The sequence below is a fragment of the Anas platyrhynchos genome, chromosome 4, assembly GCF_047663525.1.
Source record: "Anas platyrhynchos isolate ZD024472 breed Pekin duck chromosome 4, IASCAAS_PekinDuck_T2T, whole genome shotgun sequence".
Taxonomy (NCBI): domain Eukaryota; kingdom Metazoa; phylum Chordata; class Aves; order Anseriformes; family Anatidae; genus Anas; species Anas platyrhynchos.
The window spans coordinates 53,013,557-53,027,480 of record NC_092590.1 but is presented as its reverse complement, the minus strand read 5'-3'; the positions used below and the strand labels follow the sequence as shown (position 1 = coordinate 53,027,480).

Genomic DNA, 13,924 nt, shown 5'->3' with positions numbered 1-13,924 from the left:
TAAGTATATCTCAAATATTTCACTCCTTAATTGAAAATACTTTGATGTCCATCATCTGCTGAAATAGTTGGCCAACAGAGAAGCAAATCTGCAGAAGTGTTAACTGGATGGTTTCTCAGCATTCATGTTCTGGATACCATGAGGAACACTCCAACCAGCAGGTGAGCAAGAGCTGCACCAGAGGAAGGGGTGGGCTGTGGCAGCTCACCCATCTGCTGCCACACCAGGCCTGTGCAGATGTCGCCACCACCACCCCTCTTCTCTCCAGATCTGTCAACAGAGTTGTTTGCAAGATCGACACTTAGCATGTTTCAGTCGAATTGCAGGAAGCTGGGGGAAATGGCATATTTTGACAGAAACAGGGGTGTGAACCCACAGAGTTGACACATCTGAGGGGGCACAAAGCAAAAATAGGAGCTGGGAGCAGACTAATGACCATTCATGTACACGATTTTATCCTCCAGGTGTGCTTATGGTGTATGAGAAGATACAAGCCTGCTCTCAGTTTTTCAGATTATGCTTTAAGATTTCAATATAACTGTTTCAACTAATGTTTAAAATTACTGTTCCTTTACAGCAGTAATCTGTGTTTTAGAAACCTTAAAGATGAGAAGTCAAACCCTCTTGATAAGGCAGCCCAGATGCGGTTCAGGCCACCTACCACAGAGGTTCCTACAATAGTAGTGACATCGTACAGTGGATAGGTAAAGAAATGCAATGCTCCTTTTCTTCTAACATATGCAGTGCTGTTTATATTTAAAAATAAATGCAGAAATCAAATATCAGACTAAGATTTTGAACCTGATCTCTCAGCCTAACCCCAGGACCGCACGGCCAAGGCAGGGAAGCCTGAGTTGCTTTATGACACTGCAGCTGTTTCACCAGCCAGCTCCGGATCTCATAAACTTCACAGGATCAACAACCGCTGTCATAGGCGTTGTGCTCCGAAGCCGGGCTGAGGGCAGTATGTCCACGCACTGCTCTGGATACCTGTGCCTAATTCACAGCTGTCTGGCTCCACTTTGGGGATCTCTCTGCCTATTGAAGGTCCTCAGACCACCCCAGGTAAGTTCACTGGGCAACCCTAGAATAACTTCAGCCAGAAATCGCCTAAAAGCGTTTCACTGAACAACAACAACAATAAAGGCTTCGACTTCTACCTCGAAACTATTGATTGGGTAATAAAGATAATTGCTCCTCGAGACACCCCGAAGCCTGTTGGACCGGAGGGAGTCACCTCAAGGGAGGCGTCCCCGGGCTCTGCCCCACTTCTGTGCTCCGGGGGCGAGGGGACCCGAGGTGGGCTGAGGAGGGCTGAGGGGACCCGGGCAGCCCCGGGCTGCTCCGTGGGGCCGTGCTTTGGGGTGAAGAGGGAGGAAGGGCGAACACAAGACAACACAACACGGAGCACGCCCAGCTGCTGGGCCGGGCCGGGCCGGGCCGGGCCGGGCGGAGCCGCCAGAGGGGCCGCGGGTGGGAGCGCTGCCATGAAGCCCGGCCGTGACGTCACGCAGGTGCTGGGTGAGGGGTGTGACATTTTGGGGAGGGGGGGGCTCGTCCCTCGGCTGTGGGCAGCGAGAGCCGCCTGAAATAGCCATGTGGGGGGTGGGAGGCGCTGCCTTGGGGTTTCCCTGGTGTGTTCCTGTGAGTGGGGTGTCCTCGGGGCTGGTTGGGGAGGTGAGGTTTGGGTGGGGGGCGGCACGCGGGTGGCCGGGGTGGCGCCTGGTGGTGCTCTCGGGTTCGGCTGACCGAGAGAAAAATCCCTTGGGAGGGCGACCTGCGGCTGGCTCCAGCCCCCAGCGGGGTGCTGATAGCTCCGGAGGGGCTCTGGGGACGGGTCCGTGGGGAGGGGAAACTGGCTTAGCTAATGCCCTCCCTCCATCGTCATCTGGCTGCTTACAATGGGTTGTAAAGTAGTAGTAATGCCCCCGCAGTCCCCTCCTCCGGTGAGCCATGAGGTGCCATGCGTCTTTGCATGCAAGTGGAGCAAACAGCACGTTTTTTAAAAGGAAAAAAATCCCAGTGAGATAAACAGAGCTCACCGCTGCTCACAGGGACTCTTCTCAGGATCAAGAGGATGGGACGTAGTAAAGACATAGTGCTTCTTTGTAAGTGTGAGCAAAGGTTGTGTTACAGGACATAGAGGAACATCCCGTGACAGTCACTTACTGACTTATCATGGATGGCATGGTTACATTTTCACTATTGGGTGTCATAGTCTGCCAGAGAATGGGAAACTTACATTGCAAAATTGGTAACATTGTATGGAAGGGAATAACCCTGCTGTTCTGCTACAGCTGAACCCCAGTTCTCCATTCACAAAAAGAGTGAGAGGGGTGGTTATTTTCTTCACTGTAAAAACCCCGGCACAAACCCACCTTTACAATCTCAGGTAGCTGAAAGACCATACTTAGATGAGTTTTTGTCTTGGTGCTTTCTTTTAATTAAAGGCAGGAGCTGTTGCTGCTTCACACACAAAGCCTGTAGTAGTCCAGCAGTGTTACAACCTTTGCCAGGCCTGTTTAGCATCATTGTAAGAAGTTAAGCAATGCACTAAATGCTTTGTTCCTTCTCTCTATATTTTTTTTTATGCCAGTTGGTTTACTTTATAGCTTTTCCTTTGATCAAGCTACCTCTAAGAAACACAACTAAAGCTGCGTTACTTTGCTAAAATGCTGTCATATTTGTGAGAGCTCTCCTTTCTTGGAGGATTTCTTGGAGAATCCATAGCGAGTGGACAGCTAGCCATATATCCAGGTTTTCTTGGACATACAGGTTTTTGCCAGGTGGCAGCTGAGAATTTCAAAACCTTCATGGGATTTCTGGACACCCAGCAGAGGAGGTAGCTCTGAGCACATTGCAGGATGTTTAGGAAATCTTTGGTGACCTGGTCATGTGCAGTGGACATGTGACATATCCAGGTCACATTGGGTTTGCCCCATATGCAATGCAGACAACACATCTGTGAACATCTGCCTGGAAAATCCTGTCTGGCAAAATGTAGCAACCCTATTCCATCGTTAGGTGTTTGTTTTCTGATATTGAAAAAAATCAAACAGGAGGTGAAACTTTTATTTCTATTGCCTAAATGGACCAACTCACCCAGTCTGATAAAAGTTATGTGGTTTAAAATCACATGCTGCTACTGTCCTTTGTTCTGTGCCTTGTATCATATTCTCTTCATTCTTCTGTTATGCATGTTCAGCTACAGGTGACTGCCTCTTTTAAAGGATGTTCAGTTCACTCTGTGACAAAACAAATCAAATAGTTTTGTTCTTGAGGCTTCAAAATCCCACAGAAAATGGGGGAAAAAAAATCCATAAAAGGAGCACTCAGAGCAGCAGTCATGGATGTACCCATCTTGTGGGACTGTCTTTATAAAGTTTGGCTTATCGATATAAAACAACTCCTGTTAGACAAACTCTCTTGGCAAACAAGGAAATAGGTTTGCAGAGCCTGAAAATCGAACGGTAGCTTACTGCAGTGTGTTTGTGGCACGCTGTGGTGCTGGACAACTGAGAGCAGACATTCTTCCTTCTTTCCTTGTTTCTGGTGGTATCTCCCAGGGTTGTCAGCATTGTCAGCTGCAAATGAAGAGATGCTGGCAAACTCCATGACATCTTTAATACTTCTGATACTTTAAATATTCCTTCCTATACAGTATTAGATGAATTACCCAAGGTTGCTTATTGCTGGTTGTGCAATGAAGTACTTCTGACACAACATTAACACTTCCATAGCTCAGGTCAGAACAGGCACAGAGGAGTATCCTTTTCTACCAACTCTCTGAATGTTTTTTCAATTGGAGAAAAAAAAAGAGTGTATTACTGATGGTGCCACTCAGCAGCATGAATCCTTCGTGTGTCATTTAATTACAAGGGAGGCACAGAAAGCAAAATTATTTGTTGCCTCCAATGCTTTATATGAATCACAATGGAGTAAGCTTTTGTACTTCTGTATCAGCAGTTTTAGAGTTTAACATATCTTAACAATAAGACCTAAAAGGAAAGCTATTTCAGCTGTATTGTATGATGCTTGCTGTTTGTGTGCTTCAATAGTGAAAATGTGAAACTTCTGCCTAAACTACTGTATGCTCTCTTGCAGCATTGCTGTCCCTCCAGTGCTTCCCCATGCAAAATAGCTCCTCTTTCTGTTCTTAGAAATGCAGTACCTCTTCTTCCTTTAAAACCAATAAACGTGCCTAGGCTAATTACAACAGCATCATTCCCACAGGCTCACATCGCAGTGATGCTGGTCAGGCTTGGCTGACGGAGCTTGCAAAGCTTCAGGCTCAGCTCAGGAGCTGTCTGCTTGGTGGCTGTGCCTTGTAGGCTGTGGTCCTCCTCCAGCTGCAGGTCAGTGAGGTTAGGTGAAAAGCTCTCTGAGCTGCAGCGAGACCTCCACCTAAACATTTCACAAGTGGTTAAAGAAGATCTGCTTCACACAGTAGTCGACAAACATTTTTAGTAAAGCATACTAGTGGCCGTATGCCACAAGGGTTTACTTGCTACATAGATTTTTTTTTTTTCCTTCTCTTATTTATTTGTCATTCACAAATCTCAATTACAAACTTAAAAGCAAAAGCCTGAAATAACAGGAGGTTCATTCTAGTAGACAAAGTCTGAAATAATGGATTTAGCTATAGGTTTGTGTTATGGGGGTGTGGTCTCTGTGCAACACAGAACACTGTATTTGTGAAGTTTCAGGTTAGCTTTTAAATATTTCAAGTTGATTTTTCCCTTTCAGATAATACTTGATTGCTGCATTCTTTGGTATTGCTGTAATTGCTTAACAGAGGCAATGTAGTGCAAAAATACATATAAGGTACACACTGCGACTTGTAGGGTTGGGTGGTGACAGGGGCACCTGTCAGAACTGGGGACAGAATTGTGACCATTGTTCAGATTTTGTGTTGGCACTTCAGGAGTTATCTGCAGGGTCAGAAAAGAGGAGTACTCAGGGCAAATGCAGAAAGGAGCACAGTGGGGGCTCATTCAGAGCTGTGCCTGGCTGGTAAACCACTTGTTCTGCTTTCTTTCCCCCTCCCAGGTGCTGTGCTCTCTGCCCTTGCCGTGACTGCCCAGCATGGGGCCGGACCACGAAAAGGCTGAATCCTGCCCTTCTCCCCTCGCTTGTATGGACGGGACTTCCAACGACACAAACCTGAGCCTTTCCACGCCTGCTGGACTCAAGTACCGACTCTACCTCGGCCTGGCTTTGGCAGTAGGTTCCAGCATCTTCATTGGCTCCAGTTTCATCCTGAAGAAGAAGGGCCTCTTGAGACTGGCTGCCAAAGGAGTCCCCAGAGCTGGTAAGCAGCACTGCTGTTGGACTTGGTTTAATAGCTTAATTACATCTAATTCTTGCACTCACAATTTTAGGAACCCTATGCTTGCAAGAGAGGGGGGTTAGTTGATATGCTGCATATGAATTGCATCAACCCACGTAGTAGTCTAGGAAAGCAGGAATAAGCCAAGTTTCACTTAATTCCTAATCTGTTCATAGGGTACAAACCAGTTAATTCAACTTTATGACTTAGGATGAGTTTTTGTCCTTTCCAAAAGGGAAAAGCACAAAAGCCTCTCTTACAGCTCCTCAAAGTAGAGGTTCAATTAACAGCCTGCACAATTAAAGCTGCTGGCGTTTAACAGTGCAGAACTTCAGCAGTGGTCACATGTCCCCTCTTGGCTGCTGACAGAAATCCAGCATTATTCCTCTGCCTGTGTCTACAGGGACTGAGTAGTCAGAAATCTTTGGGCTTTGGGGGTGACAGTGGCTATTAAGACAGTAATCTGGTAATAATTTCCTCTCTGCCAGCAGTTAGATACCAAAGTTCTCCCTTTGTCTTGCCCTTCATAAAGCCTTCCTCTATTTTTTTCCTTCATATTTCTTCCATCTTTGAGCTGGAAAGGCTTGAGATGGTCACTAGATTTAGTTTCTTTTTAAAAACAAAAAGTGCAATGAGCTTTAGAAAAAGTTCTCACTACAAAAGGTTCTGCAGGTAGCTAATCTTTCATTGATGGCAGCAGATGTGGAGCTAAAAAAAATGTGGGGAGCTTTTAAAAACCCTTAGACTAATCTGATAGTTGCATTTGTACACAGCTTAAACACACAGCATTCACAGGTTTTTTTTGTTGCATTTATTGCAAAATCTACTATTCCAGAGAATTTGAGTATTTGAAAAAACTGTTACTGAATGTACAATTTACTTGTATTTTGTGCAAGAAAAATATCATGCATTCGGTGACATTTTCCTTTCTGATTTCTCCAAACTTAAATTATAAGCAGAGTCAAAAATGCAGCTGTGTATGAATATGTTGGATCTGACCTGGGATGGTACCTCAAAGTGTTTCTTAAGATCATCAGTAATCTTCATTGACATTTTAGGTTTTCCAAGAACTTTTTTTCCAAGAACTTTTTCCCCGTGTGTATTTAGTCAAGTATCATTTTTCACAAGTACAAGTCATAACGAAACAGTGATTAATAAAAAAGTCAGTCAAAATTGAGCAAAATATTCTTCACGTCACATCCAGATAGCTTGCTGTTTCAGTACTTCATATGACTTGATCCAAAAATGAAGCTGCAGGGTTTTTTTTGTTGTTGTTGTAATAAGCTGATTTCTTTCTTCTAAGATGAGATTTTTTTATTTTTTTTTTGCCTGCTTTCAGGACAGGGTGGACATTCTTATTTGAAGGAATGGCTTTGGTGGGCTGGGCTACTATCAAGTAAGTCACATCTTTTCCCCCAACTGCAAGTAAATAAAAAGCTGACTGTAAAGACATTTCTTTTAACTGAGGAGAGTGAAAAATTAGGGAATTAATTTCTTTAAAACAATCAGCTTTATGACAGAAACCGTTCTGATATCCCATCTCAAATGTTTGCTCTTTGCAGAATTAAAGCCTTTTCTTCTGTATCTGGTCAAAAGCAAGGGGTTTGAACCTGTCCAGCTTCGTGGCGTTGTCACCACTCCTTGCAGGAAGGTGTAGCCAGTTCAAAATTGGTCTGCAAATGCCTGCTTTTGGCTTTGTCATACTCTTTGGATAGTCATACTGGAGCATACAGTGCTTAGGGGGAGGACACATAATGGAAATGAGGACTGAAGAAAGTTATGTCCAGAAGAGATTATACAGATAATTTTGAAATCAAAATCTGCATCTTTTATTTAGAAAAAAATATCATTTTATATTAGCTGTCAGATCTGTCGCACAAAATATACTTACAAGTAGCATTCCTTTTATTCCTTCTCCCCCATCTGATCCAAATGTGCTTTCTTCTACAGTGGGATTAGGAGAAGCTGCAAACTTTGCTGCCTATGCCTTTGCACCTGCAACCTTAGTTACCCCTTTGGGTGCACTGAGTGTTCTCATAAGGTTAGTACAAATTGGAAGCAAACTAATCATTGACCATCTGATTAAAAAAATAATGTCTTTGGCTAAAAGCAGAGAATTTTAATAAGAAAACTGAAGGGCAAATACAGACAAAAAAAAATATCTTTTTTACATGTAACAAAATCTCAAAAGAAAATATAGCATTCCTTAAAATACTCCTATAACAGAAGTTGTTTTTGAAAATATAACTTCATATTAAGATACACTTAGTATACATTCTGAGTTTCCTTTTGGTGCTGTTTTGTCTTGCTGAAGTCCTTCTGGAAAGAAAGCCAATAAAATTTTAGCTTTGTTAATATCCACAGTTAAAATTCTTGGTTATTTTTTTTAAATATGAACACTCTTCAAACACTCATTATTTCCGATGTATGAAGAAATAAATAATTTCCAAGTACTGAAGAAAGTACATGAATATAACTATCACAGAAGCAGAAAATACATGGATTACACTTTCAACAAACCTTCTGGGAAATAACTTATTAGCAAAATTGAATTACAGTATTTTAAATCTAAAGCTCTTATTTTTAAGCTGGTGGAGCTGAACCCTCTATTTCTGCTTTGCCAAACAGTGCTATATTGTCATCCCACTTTTTAAATGAGAGGCTGAATATTCACGGCAAGCTGGGCTGTGTACTGAGCATTTTGGGGTCCACAGTCATGGTTATTCACGCCCCTGAGGAGGAGGAGGTCACTTCACTGGATGAGATGGAAATAAAGCTGCAAGATCCAGGTCTGTAGGCCTAACCTGCTGTGTTTCATGGCAAGCATTTACACAGCAAACTTCATGTATTGGTGAGTGAGTGAATTAGGATCTCTAATGGGAAGTCCTGGCTACAGAGCTGTCCTGGGCTGTTTGTACTGAGAGCCCAGTATCCCTTAACATCAGTATGAGCACAGAAGGCTTCTGCATGCACCATAACATGTTTCCCAAGGATGCAGGCTTAAGAGCAATACATCTTACACTGCTTCTTGCAAATTATTTGGCTAAGAAATGATGTACTGCTTCTTCCTGCCCTCTGAGGAGTTCAAAGGCTCTAACTCAAGTTATCTCCATTTTAAACAGATCACAGCTTTTGGTTACTTTTACCTTAAATTACTTCCTAAGTTATTCCATTTGAATTGATATCCAATTCTAAGTCTTAATTACTGCTTGCTCTAAGTAAACAAATGTTCATTAAATCAAATGATGATAGCCATAGGGTACATTTCAAGGAGAATGTGTTTGAGACGTGAAAGAATTTCACATGGAGAAGTGTAGCACAGGACAAAAATGAGCTAAATTCAAGATAGCTCATACATTCAAAAATTCAGGTGATCTCTTGGAACCTTTTGTTACATACTTTTTATTATAACCATGTGCTCATACACAATTTCCTCAAAGACTCCGTGCTTACCATTTTAAGGAGATGAGAGACAGTCTTTAAGCTGAAGGAGGTGGGGGAAAAAAAAAAAAAAACAAAAAAACATTTTGTCTGGAGGTTGGAGAGAGTGTCATAGTGTATTTGTTATTATTTTCTGGTAAACCTGTTTAAACAGTTCAGTAAACATAGAGATGGCATAAACATTTTAAATACAAAGCATGTATTTTGGATTTATTTCAAAGAAATTCTTAAGTGGATGCAATTGCAATAAACTTGTGCTACAGTTCTTAGAGAAGTGTTAGAGAAATTGAGTAACTTTTATTGTGTACGTGAATACAGCCTGATATTTAATCTTTCTTCTTTCCTACAGTGTTTGTTGCATTTGCTGTTCTCCTGACAGCCGTTGCCCTCACTCTGATTTTTATTGTGGCTCCAAGGAGAGGTCAGACAAACATACTGATCTATGTTTTAATTTGCTCATTTATTGGTGCCTTCTCTGTCTCATCTGTCAAAGGCCTGGGCATTGCCATTAAAGAAATGCTGGAAAGGAAGCCGGTTTATCGTCGTCCCCTGGTTTATGTTTTGTTGGGAATCCTCGTGCTCTCAGTCAGCACTCAGATCAACTATCTCAACAAAGCATTGGACGTGTTTAATACATCTCTAGTGACACCTATTTATTACGTGTGTTTCACCACGACGGTGGTGACATGCTCCATCATCCTGTTCAAAGAGTGGAGCAGTATGGACCTGGATAATATCATTGGGACCCTTAGTGGATTCTGCACTATAATCATAGGCATTTTTCTATTACATGCTTTCAAAAATACTGATATCACCTGGAGTCAGTTGATGTCCACCATTGCGAAAGAACCATCATCGCCACAGCACGAATACGAAACCTCTCATACTTTACTAGAGAGCTTGGAAGACCCAGCTGTGGTTTTTGAGGAGGACAATATTTTATTTACTCAATGAAATCTCAAGTGATAGTTCCTCCTTCCAGTATCACAGATTGCAGACTCAGCCCAGCTGTGTCTACCAGAACATTCATCTTCACTGCAATCCTCTGGACAAATGTCTGTAAGGAGCGTTAAATGTGGGGACACGGTTGTCTGTGTGTGCCAGCTGTTGGTAGTGATGAATGAAAATGTTCAATAATTAACCTGACAGACAGAAATGTGGTGGTTATTAGGTGTCAAGCAATGAATGAGTTTGTCCATTTTTTTTGTGGTATCTCCTGTTCGAGAATTTTAGCAAGAAAGAATGATCTTTGTAAACTGCGTTTACAAAATGCAACTTTCCGATCATGATTAAAGATAATACCCTAGCTAAAGTAACAAGCACTATGTTAGTAACAGCTTTTGACCACCTACCAATGAACCTTCAATAGACATCACAAAAAAGAAAAATGAAATGTGGTTCTTGGTAACCAGTCTCCCTCAGAGTCCATGTATAAAAAGCTAAGTGTTTTAGCTTTTCTACCTTAGGACTCCTGAATGGATTCCTAATCCTGACTGTGCATGTACTTTTTATTTCAAAACAATGACCAAGATGCATTTTAAGAAACATCAAGCTCACGTGAGCCATTAAAGCAGTTGCTCTTAGCTTAAAAAATTACATAAGATGAAAGAATAAATTATTCAAAGGCAGCAAACCAGAATGGACAGTTAAGAATTTCCATACTGTTTTATACTACTTTGAGGATTAAGACGGAATTAACATATTTCCATTTTTTTCCTAATACATCTATTCATCTGAACCCAGTTAGGCTTTTAGAAAGATTTTCTCATTTTCTAGAAAGGTTTGGCTTCCAGAAAGGTTGGTTTGTTAAAGGTGGTGTTTAACAGTAAAACAGTAATGTTAGTCTATGTTCAGTTATAAAGGCAAAATCTGTTTTCCAATCAGTGTGGTATTTCTAAAAACACTAGATAAAGGAAGATCTATAAAGAATGCATGAGAAACATCAAAACATTGAAGTTTTATTTTGTCTTTTTATTCTTCTCTAAAGATGAGTATTTATCTCTACTATGTGTTTTAGCTATTAATCTTCTGTAGACCTTGAAGATCAGTATCTGTACTGCTTTATTTTTCTCAGTTGTGGTCACTGATCTTTATCATCTCATTAAAAGCAGTTTGCACAGCCCACGTTTTACTCATTACAGTCCCCTTTTTTTGGCACGTTGTGAGCAAGAATGCAGCTTCAGCAAGCAGATGTGTGGAACGCAAGGAATTCAATGGAAATGTTGTATTTCCATGTGTTTGGTTTTTCAGAAGCCTTGCCAGAGGATGCTAGCAGTTGAGCAAGAAAGCTGGATTCATTAAAAATGAATTTTAATCAGCTGAGATTTATATGCCAAGCAGAACCTCTTCATAGAGCAGGCTGTATTTTCTTTAACATTCAAAGAGTGGAGTAAAAGTTGACACTGTGTGTGGATAATGGATTGTTCTGCAGAGAGAAAGCAACCATTTTGTTCTTACAGGTAAATAGTGGGCTGCTTGTATTTCACGTTTGTGTTGTGTAAAGTTCAATCTTGATGTTGAAGTCATGTACTTTTGAAAGATGTTCATGAAACATCTCACTTGTTAAAGACTGTTCCTTTATTTTAATGAGGATTTCAAAGCTATCGAAACCTGAAAAGCAGCACTAGGGATATTAGCTTGAAGTTGTTTCTAAACTGCAAGCACCTTTTTTTTCACTTGTATAGGTTTGTAGTTGGCATATGTACAGGAATAAGTAGAAATTGTATCAATCATCTGCACCTTATTTCCAAATCCTTGTTTATAAGAAGCAAAAACTGTGTATTTGCTTACTGGACCTATATGTTTACTTTCATGTAAAAATAACATCATAAGAAAAATGTTATTTTTTTTTTACCATGTCAGAAAACTCAAGTTATTGCTTATTGTTGCAGTGTACAAGAGTTCTATAATGTTACAAAGTAAATTATTGATTATCTTTTGTAAAAAGACATTTGCTATAAGAGGTATTATTTTTGAAAATGATCATATTTAGTAAATAATTTCAGAGAAGTTTAATTTTTTGATGAAATGATACTAATAGTTTTCTTGTACTAAATTGCTCATCAATTATGTACTGAATGATCTGTATTTTGTAAATATGGGAAAAAATGAGCATGTTCATATTTCTGATCAGCAATTAAATGCTATCTGGTAGATCCAAAGCAAATAGTCTTGGTTTTAATAGCTGTTCCTATGCACTCATGTGGGTTCTGGATGAAGGAGGTCTGGCTGAAAACCTTACAGTTCATGTGAATCTGGCCTAGTTATGACCTTTTAGTAGTTTTGACTTTTTTTTTTTTCATAGGAAAGAAAATTTTGTATTCCAAAAGCCAGATGTGAAACTACTAGATACTCACCATTAGCTAAAAAGTCACCATCATTCTGATGGAGCCGGAGGGAAGAGTGTGGGGAGACCAAGAGGTTTTGGCTTCTCTTATAGAATGACCCATTTTGTCTAGATGTGTTATTTTTACCCTGGTATTTCTGCAGAAAGCACGAGCAAGGAGCATTTAATGCTGGGGATTAGATTAACAGCCAGGAAGCATGAATTTTGAGGGACAGAATTAGCAGGCAAGTGAAATGCTTTCCCTTCTAAGCTAGGGAAGAAAAAACAAAGCTGATGGCTACAGAGCTCTTTGTCATGCATATGTTCAGTGGAGAGTATTTCATTGAATTTTCAGTTCTTCCAGACAGCAAAATGAAGGATTTTATTTAAAGTACTTCAAAGTGTTTTGGAAGGAAGGTGGAATGATTAAGAACTAGAACAAAGAAAACCTCAGAGGCAATACATCAGTAACCTAATTATGGATTTTAAATCCTGATACAAAACAATCTTGGCAGCTACTCATTACTACCATACCTCAGGACAAATGGGCAATTAAATTAATTACATAGCTGTGCTGATTAGATGTAGGTAAATCAAGAAGACTTGCATAGGTTAAATAATCTGCAGGGAATTCAGAAGGAAACACTTACGTTGTTAGTTCCTATAGAAACCTGCCTTCCCAGCCACACTTCACACAGCCATGCCAAAGTGAGGTTTCTTCCCCCAAGAGTGCTCATTCACAACTGGAACCTATTTTCTCATTGTGGTTGCATCCTGGAGCTGTATTGTGAGTTCTTTTGTGAATTACATACTCGTGGCAAACACCATCCTCTTACTATTTAATTTCCTGCAAAACAAAACCAGCAAGACTGCTAGGTTTTTAAAGTGGCAATTTTTCATCTGGAGGAGGGGGCCAGGTAGAAGCCAGGCTGGCTGATGCATGAGAAGTGATAATATCTTTATATATATATGATATATCTTCATATATGTTACCTTTTTGTGAAAAATTGATTATTTAAAGTTGGACAGGGGGTTGGGAGGTACAAAATAAATAGCACTGGAGAAAAACTTGCCCAAACTTTTGCACACAAGCGATTGATTTGTATTGCTTGCCAGGAGCTCTTTTGAAGAAGGAAGTCATTTCATGTTCTGGAAATACATTCCAGTTTGTAAACAGGTCAGCTTTAGATAGAAAGATACACATCATAGGTGGCTGCTGCACAGAAGGTGGGCCTTTCTCCCTCTCCCTCCTGCATGTTACCAACTGGATGCATATCTGTTTTCTGATGTTTGATGAGGAAATATCAGCTGAATTTTCACCATTGGTGAGTACTCTTCCAGCCTTTAGCCAGAAATCCCCTATACAGGGGTGTCACTGTGCCTCCTTCCCCATTCAGGTTTTAAAAAGACCCTTTAGGTCATCACATCCAACCATCATCTAACACTACAAGACCACTGCTAAACCATGCCCCTAACCACCACGTCCACATGCCTCTTGAATACCTCCAGGGACTTTGCTTCTTCCCTGGGCAGCCCATTCCAATGCTTGGCCAGACTCTCTGTGAAGAAATACTTCCTGATATCAAGGCAAAACCTCCCTGGCACACCTTGAGGTTGTTTCCCTGAGTCCTATCACTTGTCATCAGATAAAAGAGCCCAACACCCTCCTCAATTCAAGCTCCTTTCAGGTAGTTGTAGAGAGCAACAAGGTCTCCCCTCAGCCTCCTTTTCTCTAGGCTGAACCACCCCAGCCTGCTCCTTGGATGTCTTATTTTCTGGGTCTCTCTTTCACAAAGATTTAAAAATAAAAACAACACACAGCCAGCAGA

General features: G+C 41.0%; 1 protein-coding gene across 5 annotated transcripts; it reads left to right on the top strand.

Moving 5' to 3' along the window:
* Window positions 1-926: 926 nt before the first annotated feature.
* NIPAL1 (NIPA like domain containing 1) lies at window positions 927-11,936 on the top strand. 5 transcript variants are annotated; one of them, XM_005028103.6, is made up of 6 exons: window positions 927-1,065; window positions 5,050-5,311; window positions 6,669-6,725; window positions 7,280-7,370; window positions 7,958-8,118; window positions 9,120-11,936. In XM_005028103.6, the coding sequence occupies exons 2-6, from the start codon at window positions 5,086-5,088 to the stop codon at window positions 9,722-9,724; spliced, it is 1,140 nt and encodes a 379-aa protein (XP_005028160.2). In that variant the 5' UTR covers window positions 927-1,065; window positions 5,050-5,085; the 3' UTR covers window positions 9,725-11,936. The 5 variants fall into 5 exon arrangements, with proteins under 5 accessions (XP_005028160.2, XP_027312936.2, XP_027312934.2 ...); XM_027457135.3 differs by lacking the exon at window positions 927-1,065 and adding an exon at window positions 1,283-1,521; XM_027457133.3 differs by lacking the exon at window positions 927-1,065 and adding an exon at window positions 1,284-1,514.
* Window positions 11,937-13,924: the final 1,988 nt, after the last annotated feature.